The 22,760-nt window shown below is 46.6% G+C and overlaps 1 protein-coding gene across 8 annotated transcripts in view; it reads right to left on the bottom strand.

Annotated features, from left to right (window-relative positions):
* Nucleotides 1-22,760, bottom strand: part of SYNE2 (spectrin repeat containing nuclear envelope protein 2) — a 368,664-nt gene that overhangs the window by 197,426 nt on the left and 148,478 nt on the right. For 7 of the 8 annotated variants that reach the window (XM_053287390.1, XM_053287373.1, XM_053287409.1 and 4 more), the window contains exons 46-50: nt 21,433-21,585; nt 14,947-15,200; nt 10,909-13,021; nt 8,500-8,822; nt 2,962-3,106 (exon numbers count right to left, since the gene is read on the bottom strand). In XM_053287390.1, the coding sequence (XP_053143365.1) occupies nt 2,962-3,106; nt 8,500-8,822; nt 10,909-13,021; nt 14,947-15,200; nt 21,433-21,585 (2,988 nt within the window). The remainder of the gene's footprint in view (nt 1-2,961; nt 3,107-8,499; nt 8,823-10,908; nt 13,022-14,946; nt 15,201-21,432; nt 21,586-22,760) is intronic. The other variant, XM_053287426.1, reaches the window with a different exon arrangement.

Here is a 22,760-nt window from a genome sequence, read left to right as displayed (position 1 = left end):
TTCACTTCATTTTATTTTACTGAACTTTAAAATTTCTATCTCATTTTATAGTCCAGGGGTTTCCAACACTGGGTTTCCAGATGTTATTGGACTAAGACTCCCTATATCCCCTGCCACAACAACCAAAAGCCATTGTTGTTGGAGGTGATGGGAATTGTAGTCCCTCAACATCTGGGGACCCAAGGATGGAAATCTCTGTTTTAATCCATTGTGGGGCTCTCAAGGCAGCTTATTAAAATTTTTAAACTCTGCAATAAAGGAAAGGCATTCCACTTCATGAGGGCATCCACTAAAAGGGCTCTGGTTTTTCCAGTCGCCTGTTTTGTAGACAAATATGCAGCACTGCTGAGGTTACATCTAATAAAGCCAGAATACTGGGCTTCTTTATAGTGTTGCTCTTACAGATTATTGAGACAACCTTCTTTATGATGGCTGACATGAGGGAAATTATGCAAAGTATTTATTTATTTATTTGAAATATTTATACCCTGCCCTTCCTGTACACTACTGTTCGGGGCAGCTCATAACAATAAAATAGATACAATGTAAAATAAAAGTAATAAAATTAACCAAATTAAGAGGAGAGCTGGTATTGTAGTAGCAAGCATGATTTTGTGGTAGCAAGCATGGCCCTTAGCTAAGCAGGGTCTGCCTGGATGCATACGAATGGGAGACTTGATGTGTGATCACTGTAAGATATTTGTTTCAGGGGATGGAGCTGCTCTGCGAAGAGCAGAAGGTTCCAAGTTCCCTCCCTGGCTTCTCCAAGATAGGGCTGAGAGAGATTCCTGCCTGCAACCTTGGAGAAGCCACTGCCAGTCAGTGAAGACAATACTGAGCTACAGAGACCAATGGTCTGACTCAGTATACGGCAGCTTCCTATGTTCCTATGTATGTAAACAAGTTAAAAGTCAGACTAAAAAGCCAGCGTGGTGTAGTGGTTAGAGTGCTGGACTAGGACCGGGGAGACCCGAGTTCAAATCCCCATTCAGCCATAAAACTAGCTGGGTGACTCTGGGCCAGTCACTTCTCTCTCAGCCTAACCTACTTCACAGGGTTGTTGTGAAAGAGAAACTCAAGTATGTAGTACACCGCTCTGGGCTCCTTGGAGGAAGAGCGGGATATAAATGTAATAATAATAATAATAATAATAATCACAATCAGTATTGTTTCAAATTAAAAGTTATTTTAAAAGCTAAAAATTGAGAGTTATAAAAAACTAAAAACTAAATAACCTACCGGATATAACCAAAGATGGATCATTTAAAAGCCTCTTTAGAAATATGTGTTTTAGTTGTTTTTTAAAATCACTGAGAGAGGGAGCATGGCAAAGTTCTTCAGGGAGGGCATTCCAAAGCCAGGGGGCACAACCGAAAATGCCCTGTTTCTAGTCCCCGCCAACCTGCTCATGGCCCCATAACTGTTAGTGGTGGGGTCATGAGCAGGGCCTGAGATCATGAGCGGAGGGCCCTGGCAGGTTCATATGGGTGAATGAGGTCTGACAAGTACCCCGGCCCCAAGCTGTGTAGAGCTTTAAAGGTCAACCAGCACCTCTAGCCTGGAAGCGGACCAGTAACCAATGAAGCTGCTGCAGGATGGATGTGATACTCATAAAGTGACTTGCACCCACAAGCATCCTTGCAGCAGCATTCTGGACCAGCTGGATCTTCCAAACAGTCTTCAAGGGCAACCCCACGTAGAGCGCATTGCAGTAGTCCAATCTGGATGTTACCAACGCATGAGTGACTGAGGTCAGGTCCGACTTCTCCAAGAAGTATCACAGCTGGCATACTAGCTGTAGCTAGTAAAAGGCACTTCTGCACACCACTGCCACCTGCTCCTCCAAGGACAACGTCGGGTCCAGAAGCAACCCCAAGCTGCGGACTTTGTCTTTCAAAGGGAATGTGACCCCATCCAAGACTAGATTTACCTCATTACTCAGACGATCAGTTCTACCAACCCAGAGCACTTCCGTCTAATCTGGATTGAGTTTCAGCTTGTTTGCCCCCATCCAGTCCAGAACAGCATCCAAGCCCCAGTTCAGAGCTTCCACTGCCTCCCTGGCGTCCACTGACTTAAAAGATACGTAGAGCTGGGTGTCATCAGCCTATTGATGGCACCACAGCCCACACCTACGGATGACCACTCCCAGAGGTTTGATGCAAATGTTAAACAGCATGGGGGACAGAAGAGATCCCTGTGGCACCCTATAGGCCAAAGGCCAAGGGATGCAGCAGGCATCCCCCAGCACCACCTTCTGAGTACGACCCTCCAGGTAGGAGCACAGCCACCATATAACCAGGCCCCCAAGTTCCAACCTGGAGAGACGTCCCAGAAGGATACCATGGTCGATGGTATCAAAAGCTGCTGAGAGGTCCAAGAGGTCGTCCAGTTGAAAAGTAGTTCAACTGAAAAGTAGCCCAATTGAAATCAAAAGGCAATGCCTAAGTTGTCCTTTTAATTTTAAACGGACGAAGAGGTCCATCTGCAGCTGCCACCAGCAAGTCTGGTGGCCACGCAGGGATAGGCCTTCTCTGTTGCTGCCCTGAGACTCTGGAATTCACTCCCTGTTGAGAGAAGAGTCTTCCCATCAATGACTACTTTTAAAAAGTCTCTAAAGACTTATTTTTTCACCCAAGCTTTTTAATTTAACTGTGGTTTTAAATTGTTTTAAGGTTTTTACTTTTGTAAAAAGTAAACTTGTTTTATGTTGTAAACCACTCAGAGACTGACGTCTGGGGCAGTAAACAAATTTGACAAATAAATAAATAAATTCAATAGGACTACTTTGAGTAATTTCCCACATCACATCAGCCACTGTGTATAATTTCTGGAGAGAGGAAAATGAAGACATAGTTACACCAGTTTTTCTGACTGTATTTTTTTATCACTGTTTGGGGCAGTGTAAAAATCCAAGTGATCAATAAAATAAATTAAAATAAAACAAATGAATATCCTCACCTTGCTTTGCTCTGACAGCTCTAAAGCTTCTTTGTAAGACACTGGATTATGGAGCAAAGCTTTCCAAAGTGATTTTTCCATATGATGAAGATTAGCACGTATCTTCTCTTTGGATTGCATGAAGTTGTGGTATCTCTCAAGACATCTGGGACACAATAGGATTAAAATGGTGATTAATATATATTTCTGCCCATTATCCTTTCCCCGGTTTTACTCACTCAGATAAGCTAAATGTCAGAGCACTGTGAGCCAGGAGATCTCATGAGACGGTTGATTGCACAAGGCATTATTTAGAACATAGATAAACAACACTAAATAAGAGAGTTCAAAGGCTTCAGTGATTGTCTATGTACCCAGTGAGGAGCACAACCAGAGCAACCTTGAAGGAGGACTCCTTTCTTTTTTGGAGATGCTTGGGCTGAGGTGTAGTGCATGCAACAGGGGGCAGGCAGAGCCCCAGGACCCCACTGTGGTAGAACAAGGGATTTGAAGGAAGAGACAGAGAGGTGGCATCACCTTTCCACTTTCCAGGTGCCTGGTTAGGCAATCTCAAAATTCAAAGTGTTTGTCCTTAAGGGTGTCCTTAAGGCCTCTCAGATACGCTGGGGATTCTGTTGGTGTACCGACCACCCCACTGCTCTTCAGTCTCCCTACCTGAGCTGGTGGGGATGGTCTCGGAGGTGCGTCGGGTTCCCCCAAGCTAATTGTCTTGGTGGACTTCAACGTCTATGCTTAGGACTCCCTTGTAGAAGCAGCTCAAGATTTCATGGCCTTCATGGCAACCACGGGCCTATCCCAATTCGTCTCAGGCCCTACCCATGTGGCAGGACATACTCTGGATCTGCTTTTTGCTGATCAGGGAATGAATGGTCTGGAGGTGGGGGAGTTTGAGATAACTCCCTTGTCATGGATAGATCATCATCTGGTGGGGTTTAGTTTGACTGCCCTGTCTACCCTCTGCAGGGGTGGTGGACCAATTAGAATGGTCTGCCCACGGAGTCTTGTGGATCAGCTTGGTTTCCAGACAACCCGCAGGCAGTTTCCAGTGTCCAGAGCTGGTGACTCTGTTGAGGCTCTGGTGAATCTCTGGAATGTGGAGACAGCCTAGGCTATTGACATGGTCGCTCCTAAATGCCCTCTCTGGCTTGGTGGAGCCTATTCTGCTCCCTGGTTTTCCTTGGAGCTTAGGGCAATGAATGGTCTCGGATGACGGCTGGGATGATGCTGGAGAAAGAGTCGTGATGAATCCAAACAAACACAGGCTAGAGCCCATTTTAGGGTCTACTCCGTGGCAGTGGGGGTGGTGAAAAAATGTTCTTTCTCTGCCTTCTTTGCATCTGCTCAGTGCAGACCAGCGGAGCTGTTTTGTGTAGCAAAGGACTGCTCCACACATCCTCCAGGTAATGGGGGAGGAACCATCTACAGCCCGTTGTGATCAGTTTGCATGTCACTTTGCAGATGAAGTCAATCACATTCATGCTGATTTGGACTCCAAGATTTTGGCAGTACTGGCAGAACTGCCTCGGGTACCATCTGCTCCTATTGTGTTGGATTCTTTTCAGTTAGCGCAGCCTGAAGGTGTGGACAAGATTGTGGGCAGTGTGTGGGCAACATTGCGCGCTCTTGAACCTTGCCCTTCATGGCTAATAAAATATGCCAGGGAGGGTACAGGCAGATGGTTGGAGGCTATAATCAATGATTCATTAAGGGATGGCAAGATACCAACATGCCTCAAAGAAGTGATAGTAAGTCCATTATTGAAAAAGCCCTCCCTCGATCCCTCCAACCTGGATAACTATAGACCTGTTCCTAACCTCTCCTTTTTGGGCAAGGTGATAGAGCATGTGATGGCATCTCAGCATCCCAACTGGGTAATATGGATTATCTAGACCCATTTCAATTGGATTTCTATCCTGGATATGGGACTGAAACTGCCTTCTATGCTCTAGTGCAGTGATTCTCAAACTTGGGTCCTCAGGTGTTATTGGACTTCAACTCCCATAATCCCCAACCAAAGGCCACTGAGGCTGGGGATTATGGGAGTTGAAATCCAATAACACCTGAGGACCCAAGTTTGAGAATCCCTGCTCTAGTGGATGACCTACGCCAGTGACAGAGAGAGCGTAGCCCTTTTGGTTCTGCTGGACCTCTCAGTGATGTTCGACACCAAAGATCAGGGTTTCTTAACCTTGGGCCCCCAGATGTTGTTGGACTACAAATCCCATCATCCTCTGCCACAAAGGCCATGTCTGGGGATGATGGGAGCTGTAGTCCAAAAACATCTGGGGGCCCAAGGTTAAGAAACCCTGCCATAGACCGTGGTATCGTTCTGGACTGCCTCTCGAATACAGGGATTGGAGATACTGCTTTGTAGTGGCTTTGGTCCTTTCTTGGCAGGGGGAGGGTCAAGAAGGTGGTGCTTGGGGACTACTGCTTGGCTCCTTGGCCTGTGGGATCCTGCAGGGTTCAGTTTTGTTCCCCATGCTGTTTAACATCTACATGAAACCACTGGGAGAGGTCATCCAACTTGGACTGAGCTGTCAGCACTATGCAGATGACACTCAGCCCTATCTTTCCTTAGCACCTGATCCTAGGCAGTGGATGTCCTGAGCTGGGGGCTGGAGGCAGTGAGGTGGGCTAATGTGGAGGCAAGATGTAGGCTAATAAACTGAGATTGAATCCAGGCAAGATGAGGATGCTGTTGGTCACTAGGAGAGCCAATCGGGATGAGGGGACTTGACCGGTTCTGGATGGGGTTGCACTCCCCTTGAAAGAGCAGGAGGCTATTCTCACAATGGGAGAAAACTGGGCTAGTTTCTCCCATTGTGAGAACTACAGGGCTTGTGGGCGAGCCCAGTGGTTCTCTGGTGGCTAGCCCACCAAAGAAGCCCTCCCCTTAAATGGTGTTATCGGAACGAATGCTCCGCTAACCCCATTTTCCCGATCGTGAGTCATGAGGAGACCCCGCTGGGAGGTTAAAATGAGCATCCCAGTGTCAGGGGTCTCCCCAGGATGCCCCACGCACTCCTGGGGGCCAAGTGGCCCCCGATCCCTGCAGCCCCTACCAGCTCCATGATGGAGCCGGTAGTCGTGTGGAAAGCCAGCAACGAGCAGCTGCTTGTCTGTGGGGAGAGCGGGCTAAGCCGCTCTCCCTGCAGAGCCCTCCCAGGCTCAACACACAGATCGTGTGTCGAGCCTCCAGGTGTGCAGCTTGGAGGTATTGCTGAACCTAGTTCTCCATTTGGGAGCTCAAGTGGAGGCGGTGGCCAGGGCTGCCCTTTCTCGAGAAGGCAGATCTGGCCACAGTTACCCATACCTTAGTCACATCACGGCTGGATTACTGTAACACTCTCTATGTGGAGCTGCCCTTGAAGAATATTCAGAAACAGCAACTAGTGCAAAATGCGGCAGCTAGGATTTTATCTGGAGCTGCCCACTGGGATCATATTACACCCGTTCTGAAAGCACTACATTGGCTGCCAATTTGTTTCTGGGTCCAATTCAAGGTGTTAGTTTTGACCTTAACAGTTTGGGCCCGGGATACCTGAGGGACCGCCTGCTCCCAAGGGTTTCTGCCTGCCTGACGGGTTCATCATAGGGGGCTCTGCTCCGTGTGCAGACAATGAGGGAAACTCTGTGGTCATGCACATAGGACAGGGCCTTCTCAGTCATTGCCCCCAGACTTTGGAATGCTCTCCTGGTGGGAATTCACTCCTCGGTCTCCATCACAGTTTTTAGAAAGCAAGTGAAATATTGGCTTTTCACTCGGGCTTTTATTTGAGTGTTGTTTTTGTTGCTGCTACTCTGTTTTTTATGGTCTTATTGTGCGAGGCTAGACTCACGACCACAGGAAAGTGGGCTAAGGGAGCCCAGCCCATTTTCCTGCAGTTGTGTACTGCAACGGGAGCTGCGTGGCTCCTGGCAGCAAACCTAAGTATCCCCCCACCCCCACCCCCACCGTTATATGAGGTTAGCGGAGCAAGCGCTCCGCTAACCCCGTTTTCTGATCTGTGCTGTGGCGACTCATGAGGAGACCCCTGACCAGGAGGCTACAACAAGCCCCCGGTCCCCGCTGCCCCTACCAGATCCATGACAGAGCCGGTAATTGTGTGGGTGGCTGATCCAGCCGCTCAGGGCGAGCTCCCTGCTCATCTGCGGGAAGAGCGGGCTAAGTCCGTTCTCTTCGCGGAGCCCAGCTAGGTTGTGTGTAGAGCCTCTGTATGTTTTAAAAAACTTTTAATGAGATTTGCATTTTTATATTCCTATTTAATATTATTATTATGTAACTGTTTTATCATTTTATATTGTTTTAAATGTTTTGCAAACTACCTTGAGATTGTTTTAATGAAAGGCGTTACAAAAATCAATCAATCAATTAATCCATCCATCCATCCATCCATCACGAGGCTCCCCTGCTAACTGAGCAGAGGCACCTTTTTAAAGTGGTGATTCTCTTTATTAAGCAGGGGGAGAGCAACTGGCCCTATCCATCCGCAGCACAGCATCCCTCCAGTGGCTGTTGCTGGTGTCGGTCTTATGTTTCTTTTTTCGATTGTGAGCCCTTTGGGGACAGGGAGCCATTTAATTTATTTATATCAATGTAAACCACTTTGAGAACTCTTGCTGAAAAACAGGATATAAATATTCATCGTATTCTGGAAGATGATTTCCAGACAATGGCATTCTGGCCAAGGATGTAGCAAAGATTCAAATAGAAGTGCCTATGCAGCAGAAAGCTTCACAAGTTCCGCAGCATGAATGTTTGTATGGACAATAAAATTCACTCAGTTTTATCTCTCTCTTCTCTCCTTCCCCCAGAAGCGCATTGTGCATCACAAAAATATGGCCCCGAGTGCCACACAACCCTCGGAGACATATTTTTGATACACAGGGTGCTTCAAGAGGAAGTAGGGATCAGTGACATTCCCTTTCTGGTAGCACCTGATGCTGGGCACTTTAAAAAAAAAAAGCACACTACAGCACGGCATGCACTTAGGCTGTCAGTCAACATCAGTAATGGCCTGGTTCACAGAGTCATTTGAATCTAGGTGTAATCTAGGTGTAAAGAGCCCCTGGTGGCGCAGTGGTAAAACTGCCGCCCTGTAACCAGAAGGTTGCAAGTTCGATCCTGACCAGGGGCTCACGGTTGACTCAGCCTTCCATCCTTCCGAGGTCGGTAAAATGAGTACCCAGAATGTTGGGGGCAATATGCTAAAATCATTGTAAACCGCTTAGAGAGCTCCGGCTATAGAGCGGTATATAAATGTAAGTGCTATTGCTATTGCTAAGTGCTAATGTGAGTTACCAACATTAGTGTGATTGTGGGAACCCATGCCAAGATGGTTTCTGGCCCAAGATTCCCACCTTGGCATGGGTTCATACAGTCACGCTAATGTGGGTAACCCACATTACACCTAGATTTAATGTGAACAAGCCTACTAAGTATGACTACAATTATACAATGCATTACACATTTTTTTTACCAGCCATTTCTCTTGAAACCAAAATAAGAGATTTTTCATCAAATTTCTGACCTACCTCTGCATATCGGCTTTTCTCTTTTGGCCATGCTCTCTTACTACCAAACTCTTAGCAGCTAGATCCTGGAGTGTTTTTCCCAACTGTGGTTTGGCACTTGGTTTAATTCTGTTTTCCAGTTTGGAGGTCAATGCTTCTACTTCAGCCTTGGCAGCCTCAAATTCTTCTTGTTTCTGGTGAGAAAGCAGGCAAGATTCTTCTAGATCACCCAAGCTGAGTGGAGGAGCAGATAGGAGGGCTTCCTGTTGACAGAGGTGGTCAGTTGCTTTCTGGACAGCTTCGTTGTAAATCTTAACAGTCTTGTAGTCCTCTTCTAAGGCAATCTGCACACGTGAAGTAGGAGAAAGAAAACAAGTTTAAAATTCAGCAGGATTATGTAGGCTAAAAAATACAAACCTCTTTCCCCATATGTTCCCTCACCCCGCCAAGCACTGTAATCTGCCAATTAAAAGTATAGCTGCCGCTCCCACCCATTTCGGTTATCAGGTTAAGAGTAGCAGGGCTTTTTCAGTGATGGCCCCAGAACCTAGGAATGCTCTTTCCAACAAGGTTCACCGGTCTTCTTCTCTTGCCATTTTTCAAAGGCAGGAGAAGACATACATATTTCACCAGGGTTTTAGTTGGGACAGCTGTTTGAGGAATTTATTTCTTGCCGTTCTTGGAGTTTATTGTGCTTACTGTTTTCTGGTATGCTGGTCTAAGACCAGCAATAGTAATAAAAGTTATTTACTTGCCGCTGTTCAGTTTTTCTTATCTGAGTTGAAATTTAATGTCATGGTTTATTCTGTCAGATGTTTTAATACTGATACTGGTTTTAAATCGGGTTTTATAAATTGCCTTGAAAACAATATTTAACTGGAAAGTGGTATAAAAATACTAGATAGCATCAAGACCTGTTGGTCATGACTAAGCACCATTGAAATCAATGAGAAAAGTTAATTATTACTAACTTAAGCCCAATTAATTTCAGTAAGGGTTTCCCATTGATTCTACTTCTCTGTTTCTGGCAAATCTGATGCAAATCTGATGCAAGTCAAGTTCAGACTGTAGACTGATGGGATGCTAATCTAGAAGTGGACTATTACATTTTTGTTTCTTTTCTACACACCACATATCTCTATCTCTATACATAATTCTCCTAAATGTACCCATCGCTAATCCCATGTGTGGCAGCTCTCGCGAGAGCAGCTACTTGGGGGATAGCGATGGGGAGACAATGGCAGTGGCAGCTAGGCGGCTGGAGGAGGTGGTGGCAGGTCGATCCTGCCGGCGGGAACAGGAGGTGGCAGCAGGGGGAATGGGACAACTCGCCATGGCCAACTCGCCGCCGGTCAATCACTGCAGAACGTGAAAGACATGCTTTGGTGGGTGGTAGGTAGAAATTTAGCTTCCTCTTGCCTCCCTCCTGCTTGTCTCCTCCAGATCGAAAGCCAAAGTGACAGGATGGGCTTGTGAGGGGGGGAAGTTGCATTGTTCCCTGTGGCGAGTTGTCCCTGTGGCAAGTTGGCCGCGTCCAATTGACTGGCGGTGAGTTGGCTGCAGAGAGTTGGCCGCGGTGAGTTGTCATAGACCTGGTAGTGGGTCAGCTTGGCCCGGCCAGTGGGAGAAGGAGGTGGTGGGGCTGGCTGGCCTGGCCACTGGGAGAAGAAGGAGGTGGCGGTGGGGCGGCTTTACGGCTGGTCCACAAGCCAGAAACCGGGGGGGGGGGAGCGGACTGGCCAGCCTGCCAGAAAGCATGCTGGGGGGGAAGCGGGCAGTGGGGGCAGAAGGAGGTGGTAGGGGCAGGCTGGTCTGGCCGCCGGGAAAAGAAGGAGGTGGCGGTGGGCTGGGCCGACTCGGCCTCTGGGAGGAGGTGGGAGGAGGTGGCGGGCTGGCTTTACCGGCCCCACAAGCCAGAAACCGGGGGGGGGAGCGGGCTAGCCAGCCCGCCAGAAAGCGTGCCAGGGGTGAGGCGGGAAGTGGGGGGGGGAAGCAGCCGGTCGGCCAGAAAGCTGGGCATGCTGGCTTGGGTGGGGGGACAGTGGCGGTGGGTGGGCTTGCCGGAGGCGCAGATGTTCTGTGCCCGGCCCAGGTAGTTTATATTGATTTAACGCTACTCATTTCTGCAAAGGAACTGTAGCTTTGTGGTTTCAGGCTGGTGTCTTTCTCAACCCTACCTGAAGATGCCAGGGACTGAAGCTGGGATCTTCTGCATGCAAAGCAGATGTTCTACCACTAAGCTATGACCCCATTCAGTCTCCACTTAAAGCAATAGCAGGTAGCAAGCTTGGGAAAGAGTATGCTTGAGACCCGAGAGACCTGCTGCCAGTCAGAGCAAAAAGCCTGGGGCGAAGTGGATCTGTCTCAGTTCATGAGCTCAGCATCCACTAAAACGATGGCAGGGTCAACGAAGTATCTCTGATGACTTACTCTACGTGTCACAATGTCTGCTTTCAGCTGTATTTTCAGGTTTCGCAAACTGTCCAAATCTTTCTCCAGATTACTGGGAAGTGCTGCTTTTCCTTCCCGAGCCCCTCTTTCTTTATCCACCATATCTTCAGCAGCATAAGCTTCTGCTTCCACAGCATCTTCAAGTGCTTTGCAGTACATGTTTTCATAATATAGTGTGTGAGTTTCCAAGTCAACCTGGAGAGGCTGCCAAAGTTCAGACTGAATTTGCTTTAAAGTCTGCAAATTAGGATCCAGCCTGCTCTGAAATCCTGGTTCATGTCTGCATTTCTCTTGAAGAGTCAATATCTTATTTTGAATCATTTTGGCCAATCCATTTATTTGTACCCCCATGCTCTTTATTTGCCCCAACTTGGCCTCCTTGATTGAGGCACCAAGGACTTCAGTTTTACGTAGCAAACTCAGCGCGTATTTAATTAAACACTTGGCATGCTGAACTCTCAGACTCAACATCTTCACTGATATCAGGCTGCTTTCAGGGGTAGAGCTCGGGACATCATTCAACGCATCACAGTCCTTCTGTATGTTAGCTACGATCACCTCAATCTCACCAAGTGCTTTTTGATGCCTATCATATTCTGCAGCAAAGTTATCATAGCATTTGACTCTCTGCTCAAGATCATTCTTCATTTTGTAGAACTGGCTTTGCAGGATATCAAAGCACGGTGCATCCCATTTCAGATCCAGGCATTCCCAGACCTCCTTGTATTTGTACAAGCTTGTCAAACTTGACTGTATGGCTAAAGCTTTCTCTTTAAGCACACTCAGTTTACCCTTAACCTCTTGATCAGTTCCCAACAGTTCCTCGGGATCCAGCTCATCACACTGGAGACTGCTGATATCTTGTTGCAACGCCATGATTTGTTCAGAGAGTTTTGTACAGGCATCTATCTTGTTCTGCACAGCAGAGTTTTTAATCTGGATTAGCCGATAGGCTCTCTTTGCTTTGTTCCTTAGGCTTCTTAAAACATCATTTAGAAACAATTGCTCAAATATAATGAGCCCTTGAGGTGAGCCTTTGTAATTAGCATGTATGAGACTTTCCGTTTCCTGAATTTCCGTTGCAACCTTTTCCAGAAGGGCTTGCCAACGGTTCGCCTCCGACCTCAGACTCGCTTCACTGGAGTCTGGACTGGATATTTGCTCCACGTTTTGAAGCTGCATTTCCGTCTTTTCCATGTCTGCAAAAAGCTTCTGTCTCTTTCTGAGATGGGATTCCAGCAGCTGCAAACGCTGGGCGACTTTCAGTACGAGGTCTTGGTAGGAGGTTTGTAACTCCTGTGAAAGGGAGCTGAGGGCAGAGGCCTCACTGGATTCCAACTGCGAAGCAAGGGACTGGGCCTCATCTGCCAGCCGTATAAGTTCTGGCCTTTTCTCCTCAGTAGCACTGATCACAGCCTGACAGTTTTCAATTTGCGATGCAACATCCTCTGGAAAAAGAGCGGGTTTCTCATCCAGACGGAGCACCAGCACTCTGACCCACAGAAGGGCCTCTTCGGTCCTCTTTGTGAGTTTGTAAGCCTGGGGGTGACGGCCAATGACCCAGACACCCTCTTGAGGAGTCAGTTGCTCCAATTCTTCTACTTGGGCCTGCAAATCAGTTACTGCACTTTCTAGAGCCCTTTGTTCCATGTCATTCCAAATCCTTTTCATCCGCATCTCGGCGTCTTTTTTAAACAGAGATATTCGGTGTTTAAGGGTCTGCAGCTGTGTGGCCAGCAACACTGGGTGTGCCTGGCCTTCTCCTAGAGGGGCGCCCAGCCCTCTTTGCAAATTGCTCTGCTTTTCTAACAATCTTTGGAGCTCTTGTGCTTTATCCATGAGGCGTTTAAATTCATTGGCCTTTGCTGCCACCCGGAGCCGTTTTCTTTGAAGCGAGTCCTCCATTTGTTCCCACCATTGCTCAACTTGCTTCACTTGGCTTTGTGTCAACTCTTTGTCCATGCTGGTTAGATATCTAGATAAACTGTCCTGTTCGGTTTTAAGCTTGCTTAGAAGGCCTCTCTCTTTCTGAATGGAAGCCAAGCACTTGTCAATATTCTCCAGGAGAACTGTGTCTTCCATAGGTCCCCTTCTACAACAACAACAACAACAACAACGTAACTTTTTTTAAAAAAAGGATATATCTAAAAGGTCACTTTGCTCAATATGCATTAGCTAAACTTCATAGCACTGCTAATTAGACTTAAATGAGTCCTACAGGGCTCCACATGATTTCATACTGATGTAGCACTATGCACAAAAGCTTCAAAAAACATTCAAAAGTACTGTTTATTCAGAATTAATCCGTCAGGTTGGGTCAAGCAGTTATTGCAGAAACACACTCTTGGAATGCAGGCTGCCTACCAGGTTTAGGTTAACTGCCTGACTATACAGCTAAATAAATAGGCAAAGAGTGGTTTTAAACGTTTGGAATTCTTTTTAGCATCCAAATAGTTCTCTTTCGGATTTGATGGCCCTGAAAGCCTGTTTCCAAGGTAAACTAAACATTTTAAGTATTCATCATGATGGCTTCTATATAGTATATGCATTTTCAATAGACAAGATCCAAACAGTATGTAGGAAAGTACATGATCTTCTAATACAATAGGACCATTTACTTTCTATATATTAATATTAAGGCTGATTCTCTCTCTCTCTCTCTTTTGCTTGGTTTTTTTTGTTTTTGGTGTGTGTTGTGTGTGTGTGTGTGTGTGTTTTTAAAGGAGGGAAGGGTTTGGATAGGACGACGGTATGTAATTATTCATATCCTATATAAAGTTAAAAGAGGGAAATGCTTTATTATGTAGAATTTTTTTTCAATTGTCTGTTTGTCATCATGTAGGTTTTTTTTCATCCTGTTTGAAATTTTTTCATCCTGTTTGAAAATTAATATAATGATCATCATCATCTGGGGACCCATTTGAGAAACCCTAGTTTAGGACTCTGTAGGCAATAAGAACATAAGAACAGCCCTGCTGGATCAGGCCTAAGGTCCATCTAGTCCAGCATCCTGTTTCACACAGTGGCCCACCAGATGCCGCTGGAAGTCTACAGGCAGGAGTTGAGGGCATACCCTCTCTCCTGCTGTTAGTCCCCTGCAACTGGTACTCAGAGGCATCCTGCCTTTGAGGCTGGAGGTGGCCTATAGTCCTCTAGTTGCCATTGAGAGATCGCTCCTCCATGAAGTTATCCAAACCCCTCTTAAACCCATCCAGGTTGTTGGCTGTCACCACATCTTATGGCAGAGAATTCCACAAGTTGATTAAGCGTTGTGTGAAAAGTACTTCTGTTTGTTGGTCCTAAATTTCCTGGCAATCAATTTCATGGGATGACCCCTGGTTCTAGTGTTATGGGAGAGGGAAAAGAATTTCCCTCTCTCCACTTTCTCCACACCATGCATGATTTTATTGACCTCTATCATGTCTCCCCGCAGTCGTCTTTTTTCTAAACTAAAAAGCCCCAGGTGTTGTAGTCTTGCTTCATAAGAAAGGTGCTCTAAGCCCTTGATCATCTTGGTTGCCCTCTTCTGCACCTTTTCCAGTTCTACAATGTCCTTTTTTAGACGTGGTGACCAGAATTGTATGCAGTACTACAGGTGTGGCCACACCATAGTGATAAGCACTTGGGTATATTATATATATAAACTTTAGCATATTTGCATACCACCCAAAACTCACGTCCCTGAGCAGTTCACAATAAACAAAACACAGATTAAAAGCAAAGTTAAGACATTAAAATTATTTGAACCATGAAAGATTCTATAAATCTAAATAAAAGCCTGGGTGAATAAATGTGTCTTAAGAGCCCTTTTATTCCTTGCCCCAAGTTTCTGGGATGTGCAAAATAAGCTAATAATATGATACAGGGCAAGTGCTGTGCCTGTGTCAATTTTGGTTGATATTTCTCAGTGCTGTGCCTGTGTCAAATCTGAAGGAGCCCTATTCAGGTGAACTATATCAGGTATGTTCGACCAGCTAATGTAGAAACCCATTCAATGTATAACTTTCCCGAACTCACATTTTTATGTTTTCTTTTTCCGCTGATAAATGTTTCATGGAAGACTGGACAGCGGAGAGACAGTCTTGGTAATTATTAACCAAATGAACCTGATCTTGCTTGACCTCTTTAACGGCCCTTAAATCTTGCAGCATTCTGTCCCAGCTCTGTAGGCCTGCCAGGTCTGGTTTATTTATTTCTTCAGCAGCTGAGCATTCTCTTTGCCCCAGTGACACTGCTTTGGCCCTCTGTTTTTCCAGCTGAGAACACAAATTCTACAACGGGCAGACAAATGTAAAAGAGAATGTTACCATTAATACAAGAACATAATCAGATGCGTGATCTATCATACTTCTAGTGTAGCATCCTGTTTCAAACAGTGGCTCATCAGATGCTACCAGGAAGCACACAAGCAAGTCATAAAGGCCTTTATATGTCCCCAGCATCTAGTCTTCAGGAGTATAATGCTCCTAGATCTGGAGGTTCCATCTAGCTTTCAGGGCTAATAATCTCATGAATTTGAGTCAGAAACATCACCACATCTTGTAGTAGATAATTCCCTAATCCAGAGGTTCTAGACTTGGCCTCCCGAGATGTGTAGTATTACAACTCCCATTATCCCCAAACACAGCAGCTGTGGATGATGAGATTTGTAGTCCTAACAAATCTAGGGCCCCAAAGTAAAGGATCCCTGCCTTAAGCTGATTATGTCTTGTATGAAGAAGTAGTTTATTTTGCCTCTCCTAAACTGACTGTCAATCAAATAAACTGGGGGATGCAAATATGATGAATATTTATTTAGCTTTTCAACCAAAGTTCCCAAAGCAGTTTACACAGATCTAAATAAATATATAAATAATGGCTCCCTGTCCCCAAAGGGCTCAAAACCTGAAAAAGGAAACATAAAGTAGACACTAGCAACAGCCATTGGAGGGATGCTGTGCTGAGGATGGATAGGGCCAGTTGCTCTCCTCCCCCGCTAAAATATAGAGAATCACCACTTTTGAAAGGTGCCTCTTTGCTCAGTATTTATTTATTTATTTATTGTTAAATTTATATACCGCCTTTCATTAAAAACAATCTCAAGACGGTTTACAAAAGTTAAAAACATACAATAAAAATATTAAGCTAAAAATATAAAACCAATCTAATTTAAAATCTATAAATACAAACATAAAAACTATACACAAGTAAAACACATAGAAGCAGCAATAAAAACAATCATGTAAAGGCCTGGATAAAAAGCCAAGATTTAACAAGCTTTCTAAAAACTGTGATGGAGTTCGAGGAGCGAATGGCCACTGGGAGAGCATTCCAAAGTCTGGGGGCAGCAACAGAGAAGGCCCTGTCTCGAGTGCACGACAGCCGAGCCTCCCTCATTGTCGGCACCCGGAGCAGAGCCCCCTCAGATGACATTGTCAAGTGGACAGCAACTCTTGGGAGCAGGCAGTACCTCAAGTACCCTGGGCCCAAATGGTTAAGGGCTTTAAAAGTCAAAACCAGCACCTTGAATTGGACCTGGAAACAAACTGGCAGCCAGTGCAACTCTTTTAGAATGGGTGTGATGTGCTCCCACTGGGCAGCTCCAGATAAAACCCTAGCCGCTGCGTTTTGCACTAGCTGCAGTTTCTGGATATTCTTCAAGGGCAGCCCCATGTAGAGTGCGACGCATTACAGTAATCCAGCCGTGACATGACTAAGGCATGGGTAACTGTGACCAGATCTGCCTTCTCGAGAAAGGGATGCAGCTGGCACACTAGCCGAAGCCGTGCAAAGGCACCCCTGACCACCGCCTCCACCTGAGCTTCCAAAAGCAGAGCCAGGTCCAGTAATACCCCCAAGCTGCATACTTGCTCCTTCAAGGGGAGTGCAACCCCATCCAGAACCAGTAAAATCTCCTCATCCCAATTGGCTCTCCTAATGACCAACATTACCTCCGTCTTGTCTGGATTCAATTTCAGCTTATTAGCCCACATCCAACCCAACACGGCCTCCAGCCCCCGATTCAGGATCAGGTGATAAGGAGAGATAGAGCTGAGTGTCATCAGCATATTGCTGACAACTCAATCCAAGGCACTGGATGACCTCTCCCAGCAGTTTCATGTAGATGTTAAACAGCATGGGGGACAAGACTGAACCCTGCGGGACCCCACAGGCCAGAGGCCACGGACCCAAGCAGTAGTCCCCCAGCACCACCCTCTGGACCCTCCCGCCAAGAAAGGACCGGAACCACTGCAACGCAGTACCTCCATTCCCGTACTGAAGGGGCGGCCCAGAAGGATACCATGGTCGATGGTATCAAAAGCTGCCGAGAGGGCCAGCAGAACCAACAGGGATGCACTCCCCCTGTCTAGTTCCTGGCGTAGGTCATCCACTAGAGCGACCAAGGCAGTCTCAGTCCCATATCCAAGGCAGAAGCCAGATAGAAAAGGGTCCATATAATCTGTATGATCCAAGACCCTCTGCAGCTGGGATGCCACCACACGCTCTATCACCTTGCCCAAAAAGGGCAGGTTAGAGACTGGTCTATAGTTGTCTGGGTTGGAGGGATCAAGGGAGGACTGTTTTAATAATAGCCTTACCACCGCTTCCTTGAGGCACGAAGGCATCCTCCCCTCCCTTAATGAGGCATTAATAATCACTTCCAACAATCTACCTGTACCCTCCCTGGCAGCTTTTATTAGCCATGAAGAGGAAGGGTCAAGAGCACACGATGTCTCCCACACACTGCCCAGGATCTTGTCCACATCCTCAGGCTGTACCAACTGAAAATAATCCAATACAATAGGACCAGATGGTACCAAAGGCAAGTCTGCCAGAACTGTCAAAACTCTAGAGTCTAAATCGACACAGATGCGAGCAACTTTATCTGCTAAGTGACACGCAAACTGGTCACAGCGGGCTGTAGATGATTCCTCCCCCATTACCTGGGGGGGATGTGTACAGCAATGTCCTTGCTACGCGGAACAGCTCCGCCAGTCTGCACTAAGCAGATGCAATGGAGGCAGAGAAAAAGCATTTCTTTGCTGCCCCCACCGCCACGGAGTAGTCCCTAAAATGGGCTCTAGCTTGTGTTTGGTCGGATTCGTCATGACTCTTCCTCCAATGTCGTTCCAACCGTTGCCCGAGTTGCTTCATCGCCCTAAGCTCCAAGGAAAACCAAGGAACAGATCGTGCTCTACCAAGCCGGAGAGGGCTTTTAGGAGCAACCATGTCAACAGCCCGGGCCATCTCTCCATTCCAGAGATCAACCAGGGCCTCGACAGAGTCACCAGCTCTGGACACTGGAAACTCCCCAAGGGCCATCTGGAATCCAAGCGGATCCATAAGCCTCCGGGGGCGGACCATCCTAATCGGTCCACTACCCCTGCAGAGGGCAGACGGAGCAGTCAAACTAAACCCCACCAGATGATGATCTGTCCATGACAAGGGAGTTGTCTCAAATTCCCCCACCTCCAGATCATGTATTTCCCGGTCTGCAAAAACCAGATCCATTGTATGTCCTGCCATGTGGGTAGGGCTCGATACCAACTGAGAAAGGCCCATGGTTTCCATGAAGGCCATGAAATCCTGAGCCGCACCCACTAGGGGGGCCTTAGCGTGGACACTGAAATCCCCCCAAACAGTAAGCTTGGGGGAACCCAAGGCCACCTCCAAGACCATCCCCACCAGCTCAGATAGGGAGACTGAAGTGCAGCGGGGTGGTCGGTACACCAGCAGAATCTCCAGCCTGTCTCGGAGGCCCACCCTCAAGGATAGTTAGCAGTGGATCTTGAGTCCTAGTGTTATGAAAGAGAGGGGGAAATTTTCTATATGCCCTCTCAGCACACTAGCTGACATCCAGACTAACTTACTAATTAGCAGTAAGACAAGGAATTAGACAAGGAGGCTATTCTCACGATCGGCCAAATTTGGCAGAACGTAAGAACCACCGGGCTCAGAGCCCGGTTTCTCCAAAGCATGTAACCTGCTAACTTACCCCTCCCCTTAGACAAGGTTAGTGGAGCGAGTGCTCCGCTAACCCCGTTGTTTTGATCGTGTATTGCTGCGGCGTGGCTCTGCGTCGCAGCTCCGCGCCGTGGCAACACACGAGGAAACCCCCACCGGGAGGCTGAAACAAGTGCAGGGCATCCTGGATCCCCGCAGCCCCCACCAGCTCCATGACAGAACAAGACAAAGAACTGGGGTCCACAGAACAAGGAAGCAAAAACAACAACGGCCAATCGTGAGACTCACCTCAAGGAATAACCTAAAGGACTATTACATTTCATTAGGACTTCCTCTAGTGGCACAGTGGTAAAACTGCCCTTGGTGGCGCAGTGGTAAAACTGCTGCCCTGTAACCAGAAGGTTGCAAGTTCGATCCTGACCAGGGGCTCAAGGTTGACTCAGCCTTCCATCCTTCCGAAGTCGGTAAAATGAGTACCCAGAATGTTGGGGGCAATATGCTAAATCATTGTAAACCGCTTAGAGAGTTTCCAGCTATAGAGCGGTATATAAATGTAAGTACTATTGCTATTGCTGTTGCTAGTAAATTTAGTCAGGATGTCAGCCAGCCACTATTTATAACTTTATAAACCTCGACTATGTCTACCATTCATCTTCCAAACTAAAAAACAAAACACTCTGACCTGTCCTTGTAGCATATAAATACCCCAGGATCCTTTGGATTGTCCTATCCTGCACCATTTCCGGAGGTAAGATATCATTGCTGAGACAGGCAAGGCCTGTATGCAATATGCCAAAAGTGACCACATCATAGCTTTACATCCATGCATTTATATTCATTTGCTGATTAGTTTATCACATATATAGGCAGAGAACAAATCTTACAGAATTAAGTTGGCATTGGGATGTTACATAGCACAGGTTATATGCCAAACAAGTTAGCATTGGTTGCATTCACATGTAACAAGGAAGCTGCCTGGAGAGGAGAGCTGGTCTTGTGGTAGCAAACTTGACTTGTCCCGTTAGCTAAGCAGGATCCACCCTGGTTGCATTCGAATGGGATACTTGATGTGTGAGCACTGTAAGATATTCCCTTCAGGGGATGGGGCCGCTCTGGGAAGAGTATCTCGGTTTCAAGTTCCCTCCCGGGCAGCATCTCCAAGATCTGGCTGAGAGAGATTCTTGCCTGCAACCTTGGAGAAGCCACTGCCAGTCTGTGAAGACAATACCGAGCTAGGTAGACCAATGGTCTGACTCGGTATATGGCAGCTTCCTATGTTTCTATGCCTCATATGGAGTCACACTATTGATCCATCTAGCTCAGCATTTCCTACTCTGACTGGCTGAGGTTCTCTGAGGTTTCAGGCAGGGGTCTGAAACCTTGTACAGACCTGCCCTATTATCATGCCAGACCCAGTTCCCATGCCTTCATTTATGCCCTTTTCTACTCTGGAACATAAGAAGTTGCCATATACTGAGTCAGACCACCAGTCCACCTAGCTCAGTATTGTCTACCCCGATTGGCAGCAGCTCTCCAAAGTTTCAGGCAAGAATCTTTCCCAGCCCTACTTGGAGATGCCAGACCTTCTCATGCAAAGCAAATATTCTAACACTGAGTTCTACAGTCCTATCCTCATGCTGATCTATATATACAAAACAAAAAACTGGGATGCATGGTTTAAATGAGCGCTCTCATGCGCTCTCTCTCTCTCTCTCTCTCTCTCTCTCTCTCTCTCTCTCTCACACACACACACACACACACACACACACAGAAGAGCTGGTCTAAGGAGCAGAGCAGGTCTTGTGGTACTAGCAAGCATGACTTGTCCCCTTAGCTAAGCAGGGTCCACCCTAGTTGCATCTGAATGGGAGACTTGATGTGTGAGCACTGGAAGATATTCTCCTTAAGGGATGGAGCCACTCTGGGAAGAGCAGAAAGTTCCAAGTTCCCTCCCTGGCATCTCCAGTATAGGGCTGAGAGAGATTCCTGCCTGCAACCTTGGAGAAGCCACTGCCAGTCTGTGAAGACAATACTGAGCTAGATAGACCAATGGTCTGACTCAGTATATGGCACCTTCCTATGTCCCTATGTCCTATGTCCCAATGTCATTTCCCCATGACACGACCCCACACAACTATGTGTGCGAACACTGCAGCCAGGTAGTTGGAGTTGTTCAGCCTTGTTTAAGTTAGTAAAATAATGGGATAAGATAAAAGCTAAAATAGAAAAATAAGAACTAAAACAAAAAGACGCTAGGAACTTAGCTAAAAGACTGGTGTCCGTGGCCATGTTAAGCTCCTCCCGGTAGTTGGAGTCAATTGCACAAGTCTTTCCCAGATGATCAGCACCCCACTGGGAGGACAGATTCTGATTGGCAGGAAATACTCTTGTGATTGACCCCTGTATATGTCATGGGATTACACTGTGAGTAGCTTCCATGTTCCTCTACATGTGAGTGCACGTATGCATGCATTAGAAAGAATGTGTGAAGGAGATCTCAGCTTGCTTGAGGTCAAAGTTATATCACAGATGAAGATACAGTATGAGCTGTTTCCATACCTCGATCTCTCCCAGCTGGTCATTCACCAACACAATATCTAACTCTGCAGCCCGGACTTTCACCTCGTTGACCTTTTGCTGCAGCTCACCATATTCTGCAATTCCTTCAGGTTGAAGATGATCCCTCGGGGGAACTATTTCATTCTGTGAGCCCTGCAAACACAACCAAGATGTCTCAGCCAACACTACACTTTGATTTGGCTCTCAATGGGTGGTGGGGCACATAGGGAAGAAGACATGCTCTTAAATATCTGGGCCTAGTTCAACAACAGCTGGAGAGCCAAGGTTGCCTATTCCTGTCCTAGGGTCTTGTGGATGCAGAGAGAATCCATTTTCAGCTAGAGAGCTGGGCAGTCCCTAACTTGGGTCCCCAGATGTTGTCGGACTACAAGTGTCAACATCCTTGGGCCATTGTGACTGAGGATCTGGGGAGTTGTCGTCCAAAAGGTTTGATAACCCCTGCCCTAACCCTACATGGCTTGAATAGGTTAGCTGGCTTCGGGGTCAGAGCAGGGCAGTCCTTTCACAAAGTGATGCGAGGCAGAACCTGATGTGGCAGATTACTGGAGTGCCAGCAAGATGCCTCCTGTCTTCGCCATCAGAGCAGCTCTTTAGGACGGATCTGACCCTTGCAAACTTTGCAAGGAGCACTTCTACTCAAAAGCTTGCAAGGATGCTGGTGTGCCGCTTTTTGTACAAGAAGTCACACACACCACCAGTGCCACCACTGGTAAGCTGAAAATGTCCAGTCCTGAAAGATGTAGCTGGTGAATATTTTGGGAGGATACTCATTTGCATGCTGCTTTGGGCACTCTGTTGGAGAGATGACATCTAAAATAATAAGATCAATAAATAAAAATCGGTGGCAATGAGCAACGATTGAGAGATGTGAAAAGGGTGCTAATAACAATAGAATGAGAAGAGAAAAGAATAGATGGAGAGGAAAAATGAAAGCAGACAGGGGAATGTTTCCCTTCCTACTGAATGTACCCAAGAAGAGATATTGGCTAGCATGCCGGGCTTCCATCTTCCCTAATAATGCAATTACAGCAATTTCATCAATTTAAATGGCTACATCAGGTTCACAGTTAAGAGCTGTAGAGTTACAAAATTGAAGAATGCATAAAAGTGCGGCCAGCTGTTAAAAGACTAAGTGGGGAATTTTATCTAAACAGGCTGTAAAGCCAAAGAAAGGAACAAGGAAAATGCTGGATCAAGATGAAGCAGATTACGTGCTTGACCAGAAATTCTGATCAAAGCTATGACAAACCTTCAGAAGTAGAAGGCTTCTAACTAATATAATTAAAATTAAATTATTTTATAATAGT

The sequence above is a fragment of the Hemicordylus capensis genome, chromosome 1 (genome assembly GCF_027244095.1).
Source record: "Hemicordylus capensis ecotype Gifberg chromosome 1, rHemCap1.1.pri, whole genome shotgun sequence".
Lineage (NCBI taxonomy): Eukaryota > Metazoa > Chordata > Lepidosauria > Squamata > Cordylidae > Hemicordylus > Hemicordylus capensis.
The sequence above is the reverse complement of the archived record's forward strand: the minus strand, read 5'-3'. Positions and strand labels throughout refer to the sequence as shown.